The 23,232-nt window shown below is 54.7% G+C and overlaps 2 protein-coding genes across 6 annotated transcripts; one reads left to right on the top strand and one right to left on the bottom strand.

Moving 5' to 3' along the window:
• Positions 1-785: 785 nt before the first annotated feature.
• B3GNT8 (UDP-GlcNAc:betaGal beta-1,3-N-acetylglucosaminyltransferase 8) lies at positions 786-4,609 on the top strand. 2 transcript variants are annotated; one of them, XM_081032558.1, is made up of 2 exons: positions 786-879; positions 1,261-4,609. In XM_081032558.1, exon 2 carries the CDS (start codon positions 1,293-1,295, stop codon positions 2,490-2,492), a length of 1,200 nt encoding a protein of 399 aa, XP_080888684.1. In that variant the 5' UTR covers positions 786-879; positions 1,261-1,292; the 3' UTR covers positions 2,493-4,609. The 2 variants fall into 2 exon arrangements, with proteins under 2 accessions (XP_080888684.1, XP_080888685.1); XM_081032559.1 differs by having other exon boundaries at positions 803-879; positions 1,240-2,720.
• On the bottom strand, positions 3,110-23,187 carry BCKDHA (branched chain keto acid dehydrogenase E1 subunit alpha). 4 transcript variants are annotated; one of them, XM_081032557.1, is made up of 10 exons: positions 23,066-23,168; positions 14,022-14,158; positions 13,380-13,562; positions 13,189-13,275; positions 9,357-9,465; positions 7,012-7,173; positions 5,042-5,248; positions 4,712-4,853; positions 4,386-4,557; positions 3,110-3,657 (listed from the first exon to the last, which is right to left on the bottom strand). In XM_081032557.1, exons 3-10 carry the CDS (start codon positions 13,422-13,424, stop codon positions 3,487-3,489), a joined length of 1,095 nt encoding a protein of 364 aa, XP_080888683.1. In that variant the 5' UTR covers positions 13,425-13,562; positions 14,022-14,158; positions 23,066-23,168; the 3' UTR covers positions 3,110-3,486. The 4 variants fall into 4 exon arrangements, with proteins under 4 accessions (XP_080888683.1, XP_080888682.1, XP_080888680.1 ...); XM_081032556.1 differs by lacking the exon at positions 23,066-23,168 and adding an exon at positions 22,855-22,969; XM_081032554.1 differs by lacking the exon at positions 14,022-14,158 and having other exon boundaries at positions 22,855-23,187.
• Between the last annotated feature and the right edge of the window lie 45 nt (positions 23,188-23,232).

The raw sequence follows: 23,232 nt of genomic DNA, 5'->3' as shown, positions 1-23,232 counted from the left end.
CCACCCCTTCTCCCCACTGGTCCTCTCCTGCTCCTCCCTGGCTCCCTTCCCCGCCTCCTCCTGGGTCTGGCTCTCTGTTTGCAGACTCTTCTCAGACCCCATCGTGTCCCTCCACCTGCCTTTCAATCTTCCCCTCTTCCTCCCTCATGGGGGCTTCCCAGCCACCCCTTCTCTCTCGTTCCCTGTCTCCATTTCCCGCCTCCTTCCTCATCCTCGCTCTCTCCTGCCAGTGCTCTCCTCTTTGCCTCCCTGAGTCTCCATCTCGTCTCTCATCTCCCTGCCTGTCCCTGAGGTCTCCCTGGCTGGCTCTCCTCCTCACCAGCCCCCTTCCCAACCCACCCCCCGGCTCTGGGTGGCAACAACACCCCCACCTCTGGCAGGCTGACCCATTCCTCTGCACATTCTCCTCTACCTCCTCGTACAACCAGGTGCTAGCCCCTCCCCTCCCAGCTTTGCCCCTCTGCTGTCCCTGGGCCGTTCCAACACTACCCAGCCCTCAGTCTCACCCTCCCTGGAACTCTCTCCCAGGCCCCTAATCCTCCCCTCCCAGGCCTCGCCCAGAGCCCCGTCTGTCTCTGCAGCCACCCCTGCACCTTTCCCGCTGTCTCACCAGAAAACCAGCCCTAACACGCCAGAGCCCCATCTCTCAGGTCGGCCTCCAGCCCTCCCTCTCTCCCACTCCTGCTCAGCCCCGCCCTAGCCCCTCCCGGCCCCTGGGGCCCTCCCAGCCGCTGCTCTGCTCCCCGCCCCGCCCCTTTGGATGGTCTAGGCTGGGCTGCAGAACAACGACAGAGCCACAGCAGGACAAGGGCAGGAGGGAGCAGGGAGGGCCTGACCAGAGGCCCAGGGCGCAGGAGCTGGCGGGAGCCCGACCCAGAGGTAAAGAGGAGGGAACAGGTCCCTGGCTCCCCAGTCTCTAGGGTGGGAAGTCGTGGGGCAAGGGAGGCTGGGTATTTATGGCAGTGGAAGGAGCTGCCCCCAGTGATCCAGATTCCTGGTGAGAGGGATGAATGGGGGGGGGTTGGGAGGGGAAAGAGGATGGGGGGGGGGACCAAGCTGGTGGAAGGGGTTGGGCTGAGGAGGAAAGAGTGGGTGTTGGAATGGGACTGGAGCAGTGATTCCAGGTCCAGTAATAGGGAAGAGCTGGGTCTTTGGTTAATGGCCAGTTTAGCATCTGGGACTGAGAGAGGCCATTAGGGGGGTTGGTGGTGACTGAGGGCCCATCCCTGTACCCCAAAGGACTCTGTGGCTCCTTTGCAGCTCCCGCGGCCATCCCTTCCCTGGGCCGGGTCATGGTCATGCGCTGCCCCAAGTGCCTTCTCTGCCTGTCAGCACTGCTTACGCTCTTGGGCCTCAAAGTTTACATCGAGTGGACATCGGAGTCTCGGCTGAACAAAGCTTACCTGGGACCCCACGGCACCCTGCCAGGCCCCACATCAGCCAGCCCCGAGCCCACCCTGCCTGCTAACCTCTCAGCCCGTCTGGGCCAGACTGCCCCACTGCCCTCAGCTTACTGGAACCAGCAGCAGTGGCGGCTGGGGGCCCTGCCCAATGGGAACAGCACGGAGGTGGGGGGCTGCCGAGCGTGGGGGGCTGCTGCCGCCGCTGAGATCCCTGACTTCGCCTCCTACCCTGAGGACCTCCGCCGCTTCTTGCTGTCAGCAGCCTGCAGGAGCTTCCCACGGTGGCTGCCTGGAGTTGACAATGGCCAAGTGGCCAGCTGCGAGGAAACCGACGTCCCCTACCTGCTGTTGGCTGTCAAGTCGGAACCAGGGCGCTTTGCAGAACGACAGGCTGTGAGGGAGACCTGGGGTGGTCCGGCTCCTGGGATCAGGCTGCTCTTCCTGCTGGGGTCCCCAGTGGGTGAGGGGGGCCCTGACCTACGCCCCCTCGTGGCCTGGGAGAGCCATCGCTACAGTGACCTGCTGCTCTGGGACTTCCTCGACGTCCCCTTCAACCAGACGCTCAAGGACCTGCTGCTGCTGTCCTGGCTTGGCCACCACTGTCCTGCTGTGAGCTTTGTCCTGCTAGCTCAGGACGACGCCTTTGTGCATACCCCTGCCCTGCTGCAATACCTGCGGGCCCTGCCACGCAGCTGGGCCCCAGGCCTCTACCTGGGTGAGGTCTTCACTCAGGCCAAGCCCCTCCGGAAGCCTGGAGGACCCTTCTACGTGCCCAGGTCCTTCTTCGAAGGTGACTACCCGGCCTATGCCAGTGGGGGTGGCTACGTCATTGCTGGGCGCCTGGTACCCTGGCTGCTGCAGGCAGTGGCCCGTGTGGCACCGTTCCCCTTCAATGACGTCTACATCGGCCTGTGCTTCCGTGCCCTGGGCCTGGTGCCCAGAGCCCACAAAGGCTTCCTCACAGCCTGGCCAGCAGACCGCACGGCTGACCCCTGCGCTCTCCGTGACCTGCTGCTGGTGCGGCCCCTCAGTCCCCAGGACAGCATTCGGCTCTGGAAACATCTGCAAGACCCTCAGCTCCACTGCTGAGCCTCAGTGGGGACTTAAGGGGAGGGTGGACCTGGCCTGGGCCCTGGGCAGGACCTCGGTGCCTGCCCCTTGCACAGCCTCTCCTTTTAGGCCTTGGTGTGAGGGAGGAGGTCCTGGAATCCTGGCTGTTTGAGCCCCTCCGGGGCCTGCCCAGGCTATGGGACTGGGCAGCGGGAGGCAGAAGATTGTTTTTGTCTACTTTTTATTTTTGAAAAATGTGCACTCCCTACTCTGAGGCCTGGAGTTCTCTTTACGCTGTGGGTCCCCAGAGACATTGACAGAGCAGAGCTCAGCCACACCCTGACCTTTATACCAGACATCCTCCCCACGCTTACTGGATAGAGCCAATGCCAGAGGCCTCCTCATCACCTTGCTGAAGACAGGCTTGCCTCATTCTATGGGAAAGCAGGAGCCCATCTCTGGAGGACCTCACCCCCCTCCTGTCTGCGGAAGCTGGCCTTCCAGCTTGCGAAAGTTTCCGGGGGAAGTAGAGGACTCAACGGCCTTGCCCTTATTCATCTAATGTAAGGGGGGAGGGTCCCAAACCAGTCATGCAGGACTCTCCTCCCACCTCTAAAACTCTAGGAGTCAGAGACCAGAAGTGGCAGAGCGCCAAATGTAGATACACAGTTTATTCACTGCCTGCTAACCACCTCTAACTTTAAGTAAGTTTCACAGGCTGACCTCCCATGCCTGCCCCCAGCCCAGAGAGGCTTCCAGTCCTGGAGGCGCCCTTGCTTAGCCCCTAGGAGAAGGCACTGTAGCCACGGGCAAAGTAGGGGCTGACAGAGCCCCCCACAATATAATAGCCTGGAGGAGCAAGGGTGGTAGGCGGAAGGCCTGCCTTACCGCCTCAGGCACTGCTCTGGTTCCTGAGTGTCTTGGAGGGAGCTGGCTGGAGAAGGGCGTCCTGGCGTCCTGCTGGCTCCCTCTGCCCTCAGCTTGGAGCTGCCTCTCAGGGTAGCTGAGGTGGATGCGGTGGGGCGAGCGGGCCTCACTTCTCGAAGTGGTCCAGGGGATAGTGTTCACCATAGGTCTGGAGGTGACGGGCCAGGGACTCCTGCTGCTTGCGGAGCTGGGAGGGCATCTCTTGATACACGTCTGAGAAGAGTAGGCTGGGGTTGGGCTTCAGCTTCCGCTCAGCCTGCTCAAAGGCCTCCATCACCTGGGGGACACGGAACAGTTGGGCAAGCAGCCAGCTTCCCACCCAGGTCCTGCCTCCTACCTGTGGGACCCTGGTGAGGGGTTAACTCCCTCGAGCCTTGAATGTTCCCATCTGGACAACGGAGACACTCACCATCATAGTGGTGACAGCTGACATCCCCCATCAACAGCCCCAATCCCAACACCTCCATCCTTCACAGGACCAGACACTGGACTACGAGTACGGAATGGTTTCAGCATCTCAGCAGGCCTAAGAAGCAGGCCTCTAAGAAGAGAGGCCAACTTGCCCACAATGATGCAATTACCGAAGGGGCAGAGCCAGCTGCACTAAGCTGCCTGACTCCATGGTCTGCCCTTACCACCGGCCTACACTGCCTCTGGCTCCTGATGACCGGGGCCAGGGGGCAGCGGACTGGCTCTGGGCAGGACACTGACACCACACTCAGATTAAGTCACGTCACCCTCAAATAACCTGAAGTGGGTACCCCAGAATCCCTCTTCAGAGATAAGGGAGCAGAGAGCAGACATCGCGACGAGGACACAGCAGAGGTGCGTGTGCCCAGCAGCCTGGCTCCACAGCCATACTTAGAGACACCACTGGGTCAATCGCCAAGTCTCCCAGTTCAATGTCCCCTAAGTCCCAGCCTCTCCAGCCTTCGGGGCTTCTCCATGATGCACCACCCCGGAACACGCCCCCAGGATGTCAGTTTCGGGGGAGGGGCGCCTCACCTTCTTGCGGGATTGCTTCCTCCAGGCCTTCTCCTGTTCATCGTCCCACCAGCCATGGTTCTGCATGTACTGCCTCAGCCGGGAGATGGGGTGATCCTGCTTGTCCCAGTAATTGACCTCGTCCACAGAGCGGTATGCCGAGCTGTCATCACTGGTGCTGTGGTGCCCAATCCTGCCCAGGGGGAGGGGAGTAGACATGGAATAAAGGCAAGGAAGGGGACACTACATGGCTGATGGGGCCAGGCTTTGGGGACCCCAGTGATCGATGTGGGCAATATGCTAAAGATGGTTGCTGCAAGGCTGATGGAGGTGGGGGAGGCAGGCACCTGTAGGTCATGGCCTCAATGAGGAAGGGCTGGTTCTCTGCCACGGCACGCCGCCGGGCCTCCTTGGTGGCGTTGTACACGGCAAACACATCATTGCCATCCACACGGATCGACAAGATGCCATACCCTGGCCCTCGAGCCGCTGTGGGGACAGAGGCAAGTCAATGAGCAGGAAATGGGAGAGGGAAAGAAAGGCGAAGAGAGCAGAGCAGCGCTCCATTCACTGATTCCTGCGACCTCCCTTGTGCCTTGTGCCTTGTGCCAGACATCGCAGGAGGAAGGCAGGGAGTGGCAGGAGGGGAGAGGGGCAGAAAGTACACAGGCCCATACCAATGCCATCCCCGCGGTACTGCTCGGAGGTGGGCGTGGAGATGGCATAGCCGTTGTTCCGGCAGAAGAAGATGATAGGACACTCAAGGGTGGCAGCAAAGTTGAAGCCTGCATGGGCATCCCCCTCGCTGGCTGCCCCCTCACCAAAGTAACAGATGACGATCCTGTTGGTGTTGGCCCGCTTGGCCGCATAGGCTGCCCCAACAGCTGCAGGGAGTGAGAGGGTGGTGAGCAGGAGCAGAGCCCCAAACACATTCATCTCTCTCTCTCTCCTTCTCTCTCTCTCTCTGACACTCTCTCTCTCTCTCTCTCTCTCTCTCTCTCTCCTCTCTCTCTCTCTCTCTCTCACCCCAACCTCAGGCTTCTGGGCTCAGGCTTGCTCTGAAGCTCAGAGGGGAAAGAAAACACCTGATGTCCTGACTGTCCCCCCAGAACCTGCTCCACCAGTCTTCTTCCCTTAGCTGATGGCAGCTCCATCCTTCCAACTCCTCAGGCCTAAAACATCAGCACCATCTTTGACTGCTAACCTTCTGTCATCCCCACACCTACTCCACCTTCAAAACAGAGCCCGACTCTGAGCCCAGATCACACCACAGTCACCTCCCCCCTCACCGGCCCCACCTAGGACCAACTTATTATCCTCGGGGCAGCAGAAGAGTCCTCAATTATGAGCCAGGCCACAGCAGCAACTCCTCCCCTCCCCACACTCCCCATTCCACTCGGGGTAAAAGTTGAAGGCCCTGAGGCCCCTGCCGTTCCTCTGACTTCTCTCTCCCCCACCCCCATCCACCGCTGCCCCACTGGGCTCCTCCCTGTACCTCAAACACATCGAGCAGGCAGCCACCTCAAGATCCCCACTGGCTACCCCCTCACCTAGTCTCTACAGAAATGTCACTAGTGATGCCGCCCCACCTTGTCCACTACACAGCACTCCTTCCCAGCTTCATTTTTCCCTGTAGGACTTATCACCCCTGACATGCTCCGTGGGTCACTTCATCTTGTTTACTGTTACCTTCCCTACCCCCAGTCAGCACCAGGAGGGCTGAGGGGTTTGTCTGTCTCTTGTTCACTGAGCCTAGAATGGCACCAACATAACAGATACTCTGTACATTTGCCAACTGAGTGACATAATGGCACCTAAATGGAAGGTGAGGGCCAGGGCCTCACCTTATGGAAATCCTACCAACCTCCGGCAAAAATGCCACCTTCTCCCAGAAGGCTGCCATGCCCATCTCCCACCTCAGAGGCATGAACCGCTCCTGGTTCCCACACAGAACGCTCTGAGTGAACGTGCGTGGGGTCTTCTGACGTGCCAGGCACTCTGCTAACCCTGTAGGCACAGCAACTCATGTATCTGGGCTGCCTGGAGCAGCGACAGCCAAAGGCCAGACTGACCCTCGATCAAGGGCAGGCTCCAGAGGGCAGGGCGGGGGGTTCCGCTTCCATAGTCTCCACACTGCGGGAGCGGGCTCAACTGGGGCGGGTCTGCTTCCAAGCAGTCGTCTTAAACAGAAGCCAAACCAACTACTCTAAGTGCTGGGCTTCCAGAGTAAGCTTTAGCGGAGGTGGACTCCGAGAACTGAGGCATAGCAGGGTCAGGGTCGAGAATCCAGGCTCTAGAGCCACACAGGCCATGATTTGAGTCCCTGCTTTTCTCACTACCTGCTGGGTGACCTTTAACAAGGAACCTGGTGTATGCTCAGTCACGCACAGTTGGCTATGTTTGTGAGCAGACAAACGGGGTAGGCACAAGTTTCAGAAATCAAGAGCGTGGTCATGCCAACTCAAGCCTGCCAAATGGGCGAGGACACCACCACAGCCCTCCTCTGAAGGGTCCCAGACAAGAAGGGCTGAGAAAGTCTGGCGGTCCCACCAGGGCTCTGACCGTGTCACCAGCCAGGAAGCCGCCCTGTGGTGGAGAAGGGCGGGGGCCTGAGCAGGGGTAGCAGGCCCGGGGCGTGCTTCCTCACCCTGAGGGATCTGTGTGGCCAGCGGAGAGGAGATGGTGACGAAGTGGCGCTCCTTGCAGCCGTAGTGGACGGGCATCTGGCGCCCCTTGCCTAGGTCATTCACGTTGCCGTAGCACTGGGCCATGAACTGCTCCAGAGGGTAGTCCCGATACATCAACACACCTGTGTGGGGAGGGGGCAACGGGGTGGGGGTGGGGGTCACAGGGAGCAGACCGAGCCCGTGGGGGTCCAGAGGCAAGGCCCTTCCTGCCCAGGCTTCCGTTTCCCTCTGTGTACAGTAAGGGAGCTGGATGAGCGCCGGGGAGGCAAGTCTGACGCTGAGGGGGCCAGGCAGGTGCAGGAACCAGGTGGGCAGACCAGAAGGCACAGGCCTGTCTCAAGAGGGAGGCGGCTGTTCAGACCACCTGATGCTGCCCAGGGAGGCCAAATCATCCAGTGTTTCAAAAGAAGAAGAAATCTAGCTTGGCTTTTTTTTTTTTTTTTAAATGAGAAACTACCTGATTTTTTAAAATGTTTCAACTAATTCAATTACTTTTTAAAAAATCATCCTATGAACCAAATAAAAGTACAGGCCACCAGCTCACAACTTCTGGACTAGAGGGACTATTCAAACCTGTTTATGGCAGTAAAAGCCTTTCTTTAAACAAAATCTCTGGTAAACGGCCATCTACTGTCAAAGGGACCCCCATCACCAGGCTCTGACGGGTAACCGTGATGTGGCGGGGAGAGGGGCTGCCCTGAGGCAGTACAGTGCCAGGCCCTCATTTGGGTGGGTCCTCACCTCAGCTGCGAGGTGAAGTGAGACAGAGCCTCCACTGCTTCCAGCACTGAGGACAGCATCCCGGTGTTCAATAGCTCAGCGGGTGCTGAGCTGTTGTTCTTAGTACCCTGTTCTCCCCACTCCGCAGGGGGAGACAGTGTCAGGGCTGGGGCATGGGATCTGACTCATCTCCTGACCCCACAAGAGTGCCCTCAGCTGCTGCTCAGACACAGGGCCTTCTGCTGACCTGTGGTGCCAGAGGGCTCCCTCCTGCAGGGGCAGCCAGGGCCCAAACACCCTGTGTAGAGTGTCCAGCTGCCAATGGGATGTCCAGGGCCCTCACTCAGCCCTGCTTGGAGCGCTCACCAGAGACCCTTTCAGCAAAAACAGGCAGGAAGCACTCAGCAGAACTGGCAGGAGCCTGGCTTGCAGCCTAGTGTCTGGGGAAATCCTGCTAACAGTGCTGAACCACAGACTCTATCACAGGGCATCTGTCCAGGGCATGTGGGGTGGGGTCTGGTGCAGCGGACAGGGGAGGAGACAGTCTGACAGTAGACTGCAACGCCATGCGGGTCCAGGGAGGGCTCTGCACAGCCAGCCTGGCCAGGACGTCTCCCTGAAAAGCTGTCCCAGGGCGAGAGGTCCCAGTCACAACATCACATCCAACACTGAGTGCTTACCCTGTGTCAGGCCCTATGCTGACAGCTTTGCATTATCTGCCCCATGAACCCCTCAACAACCATCTTGAGGGGGTTCACCATCTGCCATTACAGATGAGGAAACTGAGGCATGGAACAGGTAAGCAACCTGCCCATGGTCATGCAGTGCCTGAGAGGAAGGATCAAGATTTGCCTCCCTGACATCCCTACAGGGTGGCTCCCTTGCAGGGCCCCCATACCAACCACCACTCTGGAACCCTCCTCTCACAGCTCCCTGGGCTAACTCCTTCACCCCCAGTCACTCTGTCACACACACTGATTTTCTTCAGCCCTAGTCTTTGATCCTTCCTTCCTCACACTCATTCATTTAGAAGTGAGCCAGCTCCCTGGCTGGGACCTGCTAGCCCTCCCATCTGCTTCTGCTCCCCAAAGGCTGCAGTGCCTGGAGAGAGGCCAACAGAGCCTGCGCTGTGTGGACAGGGGCCCACAGCACGTGTCACAGCCGCATCCAGGCCTGCCCTCACTGCATGCTCCCAGCACGCCCACTATGCTGGGGCTGCAATACCATCATCATCTTGATTTTGGAGATGAGAAAACTGACGCTCAGAGAAGGGAAGTGACTTGCCCCAAATCTGACAACTGGTAACCATGGACGAGTTGGAGCACAGGCTCTTAACCCCACACTGCCTGGCCCCCCCAGAGGGGAAACCCACCCCCTCCAAACTCCTGTCCCTGGCTTGGCTCTTTTGCTCCGAAAGTTCTTCCTCTAGCTCCGTGGCCCCATACCGCTCCTGGAAGAACACATAGGCTAACTAATGTGGGCCTCACCTTCACACCAGGACGGACTGGGCCTGACCTGCCTCAAAAGGGACCATAGGCCCCGCCTCTGGCACGTGCTCCACAGGGCCAAGCCATGGCAGACGTACCTGCCTCCCGGTACTGGCCAAACACCAGGTCCGTGTTGTCCAGGGCTGCTGCACTCCCCACGTGGGTCCCCTCCTCGCCATAGTTGGTCATGTAGAAGGAGATCCGGCCCTGGGGATGGATGGGGGCCCGGAGGCCTGGGCTCAGCAATGTGGGGCAACGACAGCAAACCATCCAAATCCTGACCCACTTTTAGGACTCCACTGATCAACAGATACTTCCTAAAGGCTGTTGTGGGCCAGGCCACACGGGGGCTACTGACTTCACGGAGGGACTTCCAGACAGGTTACAGCACGAGTGGGGGGGCTGTGTGATGCGAGCCCCACCACGGAGGTGCACCAGGAGAAAGGCCTAGGCTGAGCAAAAGTGGGGCTGGGTGGAGGCTTCCAGGCAGAGAGAACAATAAAGGCCATCAGGCTGGAAGGGCGGGACATGAAGTGGGAGCGGGAAAGAGAGGCAAGGTAGTGCAGGCAATGAGACACCTGGACTTCACCGGGAGAACGGTAACCTGCTGAGCGTTCTCCTGGGCGCGGGGGGCATGCTCTAGAAATGTCTCTCAGTCTGCCACATGGAAAATGGGAGACAGGACTGAGTGCAGTGAGCAAGGAGACAGGGGTGGTGGCCTGGCCTGGTTGTGGCTGGAGGCAGGGAGAGGAGTGCATGGATGACAGTCTTAAGAAGCAGTCAGTGGTGCCAGGGAGCAGCAGACCCTCTTGGGTAGCTACACCGGTGCCCAACCTCAGCTCCTGGAAAAGCCAAATGTTATGTTCCCAGCCTCCCTTGCAGCCAGAGGTGGCCATGGGAAACAGCTCTAGCCAGAGACTTAAGTGCAAGTCTGATTTAAAAAATCAATTTCCTGATTTAAAAAAAAAAAACCACTGCAACTGGTGCCAGCAGTCTCCCCCAGCCCTTCTTCCCACCTCACACAGCCATGAAGCCTGGACCTGTGGCAGCCATCTTGTGAACATCAGGCAACAAGCATAGGATGAAAGCCAGTTACCCAGGATGGTGAAGCAGAAAGACAGGAAGTCTGGGCTCCGCATGGCGCCACTGAGCAGTAGAATGGATTTCTAATTAAATACCTAGGGACACAGTGAATGCCGAGAGAGAGAATGATAGCGAGGGGGACGGAGGGGGCAGAAATGAAACGTAGGTCTTCAGTTTGGGCAAATGGATGATGGTGGCACCCTTCACCAAGAACTGGCCCGAGGGAGGAAAAGGATCAGGTCTGGAAGATGCAGAGGTCAAGCTTGGACGGGCTGAATTTGGCGTGGAACATCAGGGTGGAAGTCAAGCAGATCTGTTTGGAGATCTGGGAGCCCCTGGCACAGAGATGGAAGAAGCTCCCCAGGACTGCGTGTAAAGTGAAACAGAGACAGCCCGGGCTGGCACCGCAGGACGCCCTTGGCCTAGTCCTCATGTGTTCCACAGGCCTGGCTTTCTGTTGCAGTAGAGAACCAGATGAATAATGCTTTCTTCTAAATGGGGAGCCAATTAAAAGTTAATTGACCTCCCAGAGCCAAGTGAGTGGGTGGATGGTGGGTGCTTACAGCCAGGCAAGGCTGTGAGACTGTCATGGGGAGGAGTCTGGGAGGGGCCCCCGAGGAGACAGGACCGGGTTCCTGGCAGAGATTGCTGCCCAGTATCCCATGCCTCTGACTCTCTGCTTACAGAGCTCTCATTCCATCATAGACAGCAACTGCCCAGACTAAAACACTACATTTCTCAGTCTCCCTTATAGCTAGGAGTGACCAATGAAATGTGAGATGTTATTGGGTAGGACGACCTGAAAGTTCTATAAAGGTGGGTGTGGGGAGATAGGTGGAATGTACCATGTCTCACCTACCAGCTTTCTTCTACTTCCTGCCTTGAATAAGATGTGATGGAGGGGTCTCCAGCAGCTATTAGATTCACGAGGGGCCCTTGAGGCAAGAAGCCAACACTGGGTATCCAATGACATTGTATTGTCACTATACCAGCCCCAGACCACCCGTTTCCAGATTTCTTTTATGCAAGAGAAAAAAACTCTTATAATCTGTTGAAGCTACTGCTTTGATTTTGTTAGGATTTTTTTGGAGGGGATCTGTTACTTGCAGCTGAATGTAATCCTAGCTAACAGGAAGAACCTTGATGGACAAGTTGATGTCTGTGAGGGCTTCCTCTGTGCAGCCAATGGGCAAGGGGCCTTATGTGCTGGGTCTCACAGAATTCCTACCCCAACCCTACAGGATGGGTTCTCTTGTTATCCCCATTCTTTAATATACTGAAGAAACAGACAAAAACAAGAAAAATTGCCTGCCCAAAGTCACAGTTGTGATTGGACCACATCCATCAGATTCCAAAGTCCATTTGTGAAGCCAATGCAGGGGCAGGAAGGAGCCCAGGCATGTGTGAGAGGGTGGGAGGAGTGGCCTGGCCTGGCCTGGCGCTGAGGCTGGGGAGAGGGAAGCAGATAGCCAAGGCCATAGTGGAATGGGAGACAGGATGGGCAGAAAGGGCCGGACGTGATCCTGTGTACAGTGAGAGCCAAGGGAAGTTTCTGGACAGGATGGACACACTACTCTAACTTGCAGAGCCCATACGGAGTGTTCCTGTGAGTAGGAGAGTCTAGGAGTAGGCTGCCCCGATCTGCTCAGTACTGGGCCTCGTGCTTTAGTCCACATTGCAGTCACCTGGGGCTTGATGCAAATGCAGATTTCCAAGCCCACCCCCACCTGACCCGCGGGTGGTGACATCTTAGGGCCTGCCTGCCCAACATTCTTCCCCGTTTTCTGACAGGAACCGCCTTACCCTTGCTCTACCTGCATGGCCTGGGAGGGATGGACTCCATGCCCCTATTCCTTTGGTTCCTGGGGATGGGCACATGGCCCCAGACTGGCCTGTCACTGGGGTTGGTTCAGGGAGGACTCTGTGACCAAAGCCTGGCCAACGGGCATCAGCCCTGGGCCTTCTGCTGGAACATTAGGTTCCAGACATTTTCTTTCCACAGCTAAGTAGAAAGTTTAGTAATTGCAAGGCTGGTAGGGTCATGATTAACAATAGCAAATATGTATCATGTGCTGACTGAATGCCAGTTTCACTATTCCTAAGGCCTTTACATATGCCACCATCAATCCTCACGACAACCCCATTAAGAAGGTACAGATGAAAAAACTGAAGCACTGAGAGGTGAAGCTTTGTAGCACTGTCTACAAAGCTAGACAGTGGCAGAATGAGGACTTCAATCGCACCCTGAACCCTTTTTCCGCCACCTCCCCATGAGCCTGAAGCTTCCAGAGGCCACCAGTGCTTGAGAATGAAGAAAGCCAAGGTAAAGAAGAGGAAACAAGACACTCAGAGAGAAACAGGTCTGGTGACATCTTCTGAGGCCCCTGGACCCAGCTGTGTCTAGAAACAGGGCCATCTGGACTTGCAGTTACTTGAGTCAATCAATTCCCTCTTTGTTGACACTGTTTTGACACTGGGTCTCCATTGGCTGATACTCACAGTGTTGAGTCACAGCACATTTGACACAGGTACTCCAGGAAGCATCACGTCACCCTGTCTGTCAGGACTGTGAGCCGCTGAGAGGAAGGACCCTCAGATCTCCCGCCTGCCCTCTCCCAGCACAGCGAAGCCACCCACCCGGCACACAGTAGGTGTTATAGTGGTCTGGTCCATCCTTCTGCCCCTGGGCAAGACCCTTCCCACACTCTCCCTCAGAGTCCCAAGAGAACCCCAAAACTCTAAGGACCCCAAGACGAAAGCTCTCCATTCCACTCTCTCTCCTCCTTGGGAGCTTTCAGCCCAAACACAGGTGATTCTAAGCCCCCTCCCCAACCCGTCCCCACACACCTGCCGCTGGGACTCGTAGAGGATGCGGTCCATGGTGTTGAGCAGTGTCATGCTCTTGTAGAACTTGAGCACCTTCTCCTGCGGCAGCTGCAAATGGAGGCACACAGAGATGTGGGCCCGTTGGGACCAGAGAGGAGATGGGCAAGGGGCCTGGGTGTGGGAGGCAGGGGGTGGGGGAGGTGGCCTCTCACATGGGGGTCCTCGCTGGGGTTGATGATCTGGCCCTGCCGGTCCATGACGCGGTAGATGGGGATCCCAGAGATGACATTGGGCTGGATGAATTCTAGCTTGTCTATGAACTCCGCCGAGGCCCCTGGGAACTGGGGCTTGTCATCCAGGGACGAGAAGTGCTGCTGCTGCTGCCTCTGGGGCTGCTGGGGAGAGAGGGCGGGGGACACCTGAGTCAGGAGCAGCACTGAGGTTCCACTGGCTCAATCCCACGGCGACAGGCAGTATGGCCTCGTGGTCAGGCTCCGGTGGACTCTGGGGCCTGGCGCACAGGGTGCGAATCCCAGCCCCACAACTTTCCCATTGAATAACCTTGAGCGAGTTACTAGAACTTCTTTGTGTCTCAGTTAATCATCTGTAAAACTGGGGTGAAAATAACATCCCACAGGGTTGTTGTAAAAGTTAAATGACTCAGTGAAGTGGCAGGGAGCTCAAGAACTGGCAGCCACTATGATAATTATCAGAGGCCCAAACTCGTCGCCCTGGCATTCAAGGCCGCCCCAGTCTGGCCACAAAGACCCCCTCTCTCAATCTCCCACTGCTACCGCAGACGCAGACACCCTTGCACTGTGCCCTCAAGTCAGCCAGATAGGCTCTTTACTGACCCGTGTGCTCCCCAGGGAGGCCACCCAGCATGGAGCTTAAGCCTGTGAGCTCTTAAGAGGCAGCCTGCCAAGGTCTACATCTCTTGCGGGGTGACCACGGGACAGTGACTTGCCCTCCTCAGTCTCTCCTTTCTCACCTGTAAAATGGAGAACACCTTATGGAAATGTTGCGAAGCTTAAATGAGATCACGCGTATAAAATGTTAGCAGAGTACTGTCATGTAGTAAATGCTCAAAAAAAAATGTTGTCGTTTCTACCACCGTATCTCTGCTCTCATCTCTTTACTACCTCTTCCCCCATCCCCTGGCAAACTGCTCCACGCGCTTCAGTGCCCTCTCCACGCCAGTCCTAACTCCCTTCACAAGCCCAGCCTGACTCACTCAACAAATATTTGAGCACCTGCTTCGTTCCAAGCCCTGTGCTGGGTTATGGCGACCTAAGAGACACAAGACATCTGTCCCTCCTGCCCAGCATGGACAACAGATGCTGAACAAGTACCAATGAGGGTGCGTCATATTCTCATGGAAGAAGCCATGGGGCTCTGTACGGCAGAGGGCCAGGCGTACCTGAGAAAGTGCCATGAGAGCTGAGACTGAAGGATATCTAGGGGTCAGGAAAAGAGCATTTGAGCCAGGGGAACAGAACATGCAAAAGGCAAAAAGTGAGGAGTGCTGTGTCCCTTGTGGAACTTGGAAGGAGCTCCAAGTGGCTGGAGGAGTCCTGTGGGGAGCGTCACACCTGCTGGGATCAGAGGCCTGGCTGGGAAAGCCCGTGAGAAGCCTCCATGTGTGACAGGGTGTGAACCGATTCGATTTCTTAGCTCTTGAGCTGACCTTGAACTGGTCTCGGTATGGCAACAGCTCCCCGTGATTAAGCATTTGCTGGGTGCCAGGCTGACCTCTGTATACACAATCTTACCATTGCCCTTGAGCAGACGAGAAAACTATGCTTCAGGGAGGTAAAATAACCAGCACTGGTCATGGACTTAACAATTTAAACAAATAAGTCAGGACTGGGCTTTAAACCCAGGCAGGGCTGACATTCAGACCCCAGACCGAGGCTCCTAACCCAACTGCCATCGCTGGCCTGGTTTCCATACATTTACATCTTTACTTCCCTCTCGTCTCCAGGTTCCTCTTAGCTCAGAAATGGCGGTTTCAATTCCAGCAGGAGCTAAAGAAGAATGAATGGGTTTGCTATGAGCTGGATCTCACACATGGGTGTCGAATGTGTTCCTCCCTCCCTCTCCTTTAATTGCAGCAAAGATGCCGTCCAAGGCTCCGGGGGGGAGCGTGAACATGTGTGTGTTTATCTGCAGTTATGTTTGTGAGGAAATTACACTCCCAACAGCAGAGCAGGTCTGGGCCTGACAACATCACTGCAGACTTCCCCTCCGCCTGCGAGGGAAGCAGCCAAACTGCAGACCATGCCTCCCCCTCTGAGCGCTCACATGGCCGGACCTTTCTATCCCCCCAGAGCACCCTGGTGTAGTGTGTCTGTCCCCCACACACATCACAAGCTCCAGGAAGGCAGGGATCACGTCCAGGTCAGCTACAGAGTGGACACTCAACAGGCAATTACTGAACAAACGGGTGAATGAGCGGTTACACTCACTGGCTCTGGAGTCCCACTGACCTGGGCTCTAATTTCTTAGCTGACTGTGTGGCCCTCTGCAAAACACCTCGTCTCTTTGCATTTCCTCGTCTGTACAAAGGCTGCAGAGGGCTGCTGTGACAAGTTCCTAAGATAAGGCACACAAAGTGTTCAGCACCGGTATGGGACATACTACTCATATGGGCTCAAACATCGCTAGGAGGGGAAAAAAATCTAGGAATGTTAGGAAATGGGAAAAAGGGAAATGGCTGGCACCTCAGGAGGAAGATGGGGAAAAGAGGAGTTGGGAGAACTGGCTGCACCTGAAACTGGATTGTAATGCCAGACAGTGGTCCCAGCACACACCTGGGAGACTGAGGCACAGGGGAGATGCACACGGAACAAGGGCTGTGGCCTGGGGAGAGGCTCGAAGAGGTAGGCGAGGGCTCAGGAGGATAGGGGCTCAGAACAAGCCAGCGTGTCGGGACAGGCCTCTCCGCCTCCGGAGGCTGGAGGGCTACCGTCAGGGTATCTTGCCACACCACACACATTGGGGTTGGGCCCCTTGTGTCCTGGGCCACCTCAGGGTTACTGTGCTGATTCAGTGAGCTCCGCAAAGGACTCGGCAGTGCCTGGCCCTGAGGAAATGCTCCACTATGGAGTGGGCGGTAAAATGCCAGCAGAGGAAGGATGTGACTCCAACCACTTTTCCTTCTGTTTTTGGTGAGGGGGTGGGTTTGTCTCAGTGGCCAGCGACTTACAATGGCAGAGGCTACACAGATTTACATAAAGCCTTGAAACCACATCCTCTCCCACCACCCAAGAAACAGGGAGGCCTGCTCTGGATGGTCTGATCTGCCCAGGTCAATACTGGGTGGCCCCTCATGGAGCTACTCCCTACAGCACCAAGGTTCAGGGCATGGACTCCCAGCAGACTCCTGCCCCCTGGCTGTGTAACTAAAGCTCCCTGAGCCTCAGTTTCCTCATGTGTAAACACAGGACGGTATGAGTACCTATCTCACGGGTGGTCATGAGGATTAACACGTCGATGTGGATAGACCAGTGCCTGGCAGAGAAGCAACGCTCAATAAATATGACTTGCTGACCAGTAGATTCGCCAGCTGTTATCAAACAGGTAGACACTGAACACTTTCTTCCAGGTCGGGCCCTGGACTGAGGGCTGGACATGACAGGGAAGGACGCATGACAAACCCTAAACTCAAGTTTCGATCAAGAGGGGCAATCTCAGAGGAGGCAGGTCAGTTTAGTGGTTAATTGTAAGGCAGGGGAGAGGGAAAGACTCTAGAGCTCAACTGCCTTTTTGAATCCTGTCCCTTTCCAGCTGTCACCTTGGGTAGGAGACAGTCTCCCTGAGCCTGTGTCCCCTTGTGGAAAAAATAAGAATTGCTACTTCACAGGCTTGTAGTGAGGTGGGTAAAAAGGACCTGCCCGGGGCTGGCCCGGTGGCTCAGGCGGTTGGAGCTCCGTGCTCCTAACTCCGAAGGCTGCTGGTTCAATTCCCACATGGGCCAGTGGGCTCTCAACCACAAGGTTGGCGGTTCAACTCCTCGAGTACCCCAAGGGATGGTGGGCAGCGCCCCCTGCAACTAAGATTGAACACAGCACCTTGAGCTGAGCTGCCACTGAACTCCCAGATGGCCCAGTTGGTTGGAGCGCATCCTCTCAACTACAAGGTTGCCGGTTCAACTCCCGCAAGGGATGGTGGGCTGTGCCCCCTGCAACTAGCAACTAGCAACGGGCAACTGGACCTGGAGCTGAGCTGCGCCCTCAGAACTAAGACTGAAAGGACAACTTGAAGCTGAACGGCACCCTCCACAACTAAGATTGACACAACTAAGATTGAAAGGACAACTTGACTTGGAAGAAAAAAAAAGTCCTGGAAGTACACACTGTTCCCCAATAAAGTCCTGTACCCCTTCCCCAATTAAAAAAAAGTCTTTAAAAAAGTAACTGCCTGCCTTAGCTCTAGGAACTTTTCACAACAAGCATCAGATGGAGCAGGAGGAAAAGCTCCCTGGAGAAGGGAGAGTGAAGCCGAGGGCTGCTGGACACGCAGCGGTGAGCCAGGCAAAGGCTGGGAATGACAAAGGCTCTGAGGCAAGAGAGCCTGGCTCCCTGGCACCCTGGAGACCAGTACGGCTGCAGCACGTTAGTGACAACAGCTAACCACGTGTCTGTGTGCGACACAATGCACTTTCTTTTTGCCTATGTGCTCACTGTCCCTGCCCAGCAGTCAAGTGAAGTGGACACTATTATAACACCTCCATAAAACAGAGGTGGCCCCAAGGCCAACTCAGAGGGGTTAAGTGACTTGTCCAAGCCAGAGAGATCAAGAATGGTGGTGTCAGCACACAAAGCCAGGTAGCCTGACCACTACTCTCTGGGGAGGTGGGAGAGAAAGGTGGGATCCAGCGATGGAAGGCTTTGTGGATGGTACCAGTTAACCGAGTCCTCTGGACAGCTATGGCCACCCAAACCCGCTCCCTCCTGGGGTCTGAGGCACTCTGTCCTCAAACAGCCCAAAGAGCTGAGTCCTGGCTTTGCTTCCAGCTCAGAAATGTCAGCAAGCTCATCAGCGGCCTCATCTCCCGGAAGGGCTGGTTAGGGAGCCGGTTAAGTATGATTAATCAGGCTTTCTCTGGCCTCAGGGACCTGGGGTTTGAGCAACACCATGGAGGTGTGGAGCCCTGAGGGAGGCCATCCTTTCTGACATCAGTCACGGCCACCCCAGATTTACTGTACCTGGAGAAAAACAGCAGAGCAGCCATTTCTCAAGCCCTTACTGAGCACATGGTATATGTGGTAAGTGCTTCATAAGAACCATTTCCTTGAATGTCAACTACAAGTTTATATATATATATATATATATATATATACATATATATATATATAAAATGTATATATATATATATATATACACACACACACAGTTACAAGAAGCAGAGTACAGCATTAGGAATAGAGTGGAAACGTAATGGCTGTGCGCGATGTCAGAGGGGTAGTGGATGGGGGAGGGGGGTTATCACTGTGTGAGGGATATAAATGATAAATGTTTAACTGTTACATTGTTTTGTACACCTGAAACTAATAAAAAAAACGTTAAAAAATTAATTAATTTTAAAAATGTTAAAAAAAAAACACATTTCCTTTCCTCATCACCATAGGTCTGAGGGGGGTACTACTGCACTCCTTGTTTTCAGATGGAGACTGGTGTTGGGGTCGGGAAAGCGTCTCTGAAGTGGCTTGTCAGCAGACATCTAAAGAATCATATCCCTACAAAGGCCTCTGGATAGGAGGGGCTCATCCAAGGAAGGGAAAATGGCCTGAGGTAAGGGAGGGAGGGGGCTGAGGCCGGCTCTGTCACCCAGCTTCCTACCAGCTGGCCTGGGCAGAGGCTGGTGATAAACGCCAAGACTGGCTTAAGCAGGATGTCACAAGACCTGAACTACAGTCCTGTCGCTCTCCTCCTGGCCGCCTGGTACTATGAAAAGAAACTAGGCTGTGGAGTCCATAGATCCAAGTTCAGACCTCACCACTCTGAGTCTCAGTTTTATCACCTGTAATAGGAGAAAACTACCAGTATGTACGTTGCAGTGTGGCTACATTAAACATAATAATGGGTGTGACTTGGCACCATGAATTATAAAGTGCTTCATGATGGGAAGAAAGAGGCCTGGTGGGGCAGCCAGTCAGCTCAGTTGGTTAGAGCGCGATGCTCGTAACACCAGGGTTGCCAGTTCGATCCCCACATGGGCCAGTGTGAGCTGCACCCTCCACAACTGGATTGAAACAACTACTTGACTTGGAGCTGATGGGTCCTAGAAAAACAAACTTAATATAAATGAAAGTTGTAAAAAAAAAGAGGCCTGGTTCCTTAAGACACAGCCAAGAGGGAGATGGACCCATACAATTAGGAGATCAGTAAGGACCATCTCCATGCATCGCACAATACACACAGGACACCGACCACTTGGAGACACTGCAGAGGGTACTAGAGCCCAGACAGGCTATCTGATCAGTTGGGTCAGAGAAATAAGATCACTGCTAATTTATACAGGGAGCTCTAGGTGCTCCCTGAAATTCCAACAGGGCAGGAACTCTAGTTACCCATTTGCTAAGCAAAGAGAAGTGAAATGACTTAGCCGAGGTCCCACTTGCTTCTTGGGGTGGTGGCTGAGACACTAACTCAGGACTCCGTGACAATCAAGTCTTCCTCCTCTTCTCCCTGAGCTTTAACACATCTGCTAGCAACTGGAGGGGGAGGGAGGGAGGCGGAATCAGGCAAATGCCCCCATGGTGAAAGGAGGGGCAGACAGGCAGAGAGAAATAAGGCAGCCCCAGCCGTCCTCCCAACCCAACCTGCCAGAACAACCCAATCCGTGCACTACGATCTGTGCCTCCCAACCTTCCCCCCCCAAGGCGCTATCTCCGGGCTCCACTCTGAACAGCTAAAATTGCACCATCCAATACGACAGCCAGAAGCCACTTATGGCTATTTAAATTCATTAAAATTAAGTAAGATGCTCCTTGACTTACAATGGTTTAAATCCCAATAAACCCAGCATAAATTGAAAATACCATAAATCAAAAATACATTTTAAGGGGCCGGCCTGGTAGCTCAGGCAGTTGGAGCTCGGTGCTCCTAACTCTGAAAGCTGCTGGTTTGATTCCCACATGGGCCAGTGGGCTCTCAACCACAAGGTTGCCAGTTCAATTCCCCGATCTCGCAAGGGATGGTGGGCAGCGCCCCCTGTAACTAGCAACGGCCACTGGACCTGGAGCTGAGCTGCACCCTCCTCAACTAAGATTGAAAGGACAACAACCTGAAGCTGAACGGCACCCTCCACAACTAAGATGGAAAGGACAACAACTTGGAAAAAATCCTGGAAGTACAACTGTTCCCCAATAAAGTCCTGTTCCCCTTCCCCAATAAAATCTTTTAAAAAAACACATTTAAAACACCTGACCATCAGAGCTTAGCCTCACCTACCTTGAGCGAGCTCAGAATGCTTACATTAGCCTACAACTGGGCGATTATTTTGAGTTTGTCTCAAGAGTCACTACCTTCCTTTTTGCTCTCATCAGAAGCAGGAGACACAGATGCGTGTTTTGTAGACATGAAGGGATGTGAAAACACAATATGCAAAAAGCCCTAGCAACACAGTACACTGTAGAGTATTAGTTGTTCGCCCTCGTGAGCGTACGGCTGACTGGGAGCCCCCTGCCTCTGCCCGGCGTCACGAGGAAGTACCGTACTGCATATCATATCGCAGCTGAGGAAAGGATCGAAATTCAAAATTGAAACAAGTTTTCTACTGAATGTGTATTGCTTTCCCACCATCATAAAGTTGAAAAATCTTAAGTCGAACCATCATAAGTTGGCAACTGTCTGTAAAGTGAAAACTTCAGTCCCTCAGTGGCTCAGTAGCCATGTGTGGTTAGTGGCTACTGTACTGAACAGCGCAGATATAAAATACTTCCATCATTGCAAAAAGTTCTATTGACAGCCTGGCCTAAAATCTTTGATTAAATGCTACTCCTCCTTCCTTCCACTCAAGAAAAAAAAAAAGTGTTATATTATATCTTAGACCAAGTGGAAGAAATAAAGAGGGGAAGAAAAAACGGGGACTCCAAAAATATACATACTTAAAAAATATATGTAAATAGAAAGTAGGGATTCTGAAAAGACCTCCTGTCGAGCACTCCTCCCACCAAAAAAAAAAAAAAGAAATGAACGAGGGAAGGGCAGCAGGGTGACTGAGCCAAGAAGGAAGAATATATATATATATTTTTTAATTTATTGGGGTGAGGAAGAATATTTAATCAACCACAAATGACCCTTCCCTACACTTTCACCAGTCCTGCCCATCTCGCACTGACTTGGCCAACGGGCTCCTGTGACTGAGAACAGCTTTGGAGGATTTATTGCTTAAAAAAAAAAAAAAAAAAAAAAAAGCAGCACAGACAAACCCAAAGGCAGGAGACTGCCCTACCCCCATCCTGCTCCAGCAGCCCTTCCAAAATCCAGACGCCCTTCCAAGGATCCCTCCCCTCATTCTCCACCGATCCTCTCCACCCTCCTCCCTTGTTTCTCCTCTTATTTAGAGCTCCTTCCCACAGCTTCCAGCTTTCCTACGTTCTGGATTGGAGGGTCAGAGGGTCAGACCCAACACCACAAGATCCTGACAAATTCTCTCCAAGGCCCTACCCAGGTCGCCTTTCTTCTCCCTCCCTTCCCTCCAGCCTCACTTTCAAAAGTGGCCAACATGCCTGTTGTCCTTATCATATGCCAGGTCCAGTTCTTAGCATTCTACATATTTAATTTTCACCACAATACTATGTAGTGCCACTGTTAGCATTTTACCGACGGGGAAAGAAATTAGGTCCAGGGAGCAGCAATCCCGTGCCCAAGGCTACACAGCGGTAAACTGGTAGATTTGGGATATAAACCTACGGTGGTCTTGCTTCATAACCTACCTTCTCAACAACTATTCTCTTACTGTGAAACTTCAGTTCATAGTTCTGCTGTAGCGCACAGGGGCTTCCAGTGAGATGTGTTTCTTAAAAATGTGGACAAAGTGCCCTGTGGACGTTTCTCCCTCCTTTTCTCCTCTCATTACTTCAACAAATATCTACTGATCATCTCCTGAATAGAGTGATCAAAACAGACAAGATCGCTGTCCTGGTACTTGATGAGGCGGCCCAGGGCCAAACGACTTTTTCACGCAACTCATTTAAAAATCAGAATTGTGGCAAAGGAGCAAAGAAATACGGAGCACTAACTACAAAAGCCGGTAGCAGGGGACGTGATCGCTTTTCTCCTCTTTGAAGGTGGGGGGTTCTTGACCGAACACAAGGTCTTCCCCCCACTAAGGCAGTTTCACTCTCCACCCCCCGTGGGCAAAGGTCTCGTCCCCTTCTCTGGTCTCTCCAGGGGGCCACCCCTCCCGTGGGGGGGGGGTGGCAACTAATGAGGAACCCCCCCTCTTTTTCCAAGTTGTATCCCTCCTTCAGGACCCCCCAAGAAGCTGCCTCGCTTTTCCTCTCTTAAGGAAGTGGAAGGTCTTCCTTTGCGTGTCCTCGCCAAGTGGTTCTCCCTACCCTTGTCCCTTGTGTGACAGCCCTTCCTTCCCTCCCTGCAGGGACCCCACACTCTGAAGACAGCGTTGACATCCCTAGTCCCCCCTGGGGAAAACTCCCCGGTGCCCCAGGTACTCACAGATCTAGCCAGCCCCCGAGCCCCCAGCCGCCGCAGGAGCAGGCCAACGCAGCCCAAGCCTCTACTCGGCCCCCACACCCGCGCCGCGCCAGCCGCCACCGCCATCTTGACGAACAACCCCTCCCCGATCCTCCCCTCTCCTCCGCGGGACTGGGGGCTGCCCCTCCAGGAGCCTCACTCAAATGCCCGCACCACCCTGCCAAGACACCACCTGCTGCTAGGCCTGCGGTCTCGGCGACATATAGACGGGTGCATAAAACAACCTCGCTACCCAAAAATTACTCTCATCGCCTCATCACAGTTGTTTCTGTAACAGGCAAAGCAAAGGGCAACGTGACCCGAGCCTCAGGATTTTAAGGCCCGGGGGCCTCGGGTAGG

Source organism: Rhinolophus hipposideros, assembly GCF_964194185.1.
Source record: "Rhinolophus hipposideros genome assembly, chromosome: 21".
Classification (NCBI taxonomy): Eukaryota; Metazoa; Chordata; class Mammalia; order Chiroptera; family Rhinolophidae; genus Rhinolophus; species Rhinolophus hipposideros.
This window is presented reverse-complemented; position numbering and strand designations above follow the sequence as displayed.

Bases quoted from the DNA above. Each gene is read 5' to 3' on its own strand.
- B3GNT8 (XM_081032558.1), top strand. From the start codon at position 1,293: ATGGTCATGCGCTGCCCCAAGTGCCTTCTCTGCCTGTCAGCACTGCTT.
- BCKDHA (XM_081032554.1), bottom strand. From the start codon at position 22,959: ATGGCGGTGGCGGCTGGCGCGGCGCGGGTGTGGGGGCCGAGTAGAGGC. The intron at 13,563-22,854 runs GTGAGTACCTGG...CTCTCTCCCCAG, and splicing joins CTCGGGGGCTGGCTAGATCT to CAGCCCCAGAGGCAGCAGCA. The intron at 4,558-4,711 runs GTGCCTGCCTCC...CCCCCTGGGCAG, and splicing joins ATTGAGGCCATGACCTACAG to GATTGGGCACCACAGCACCA.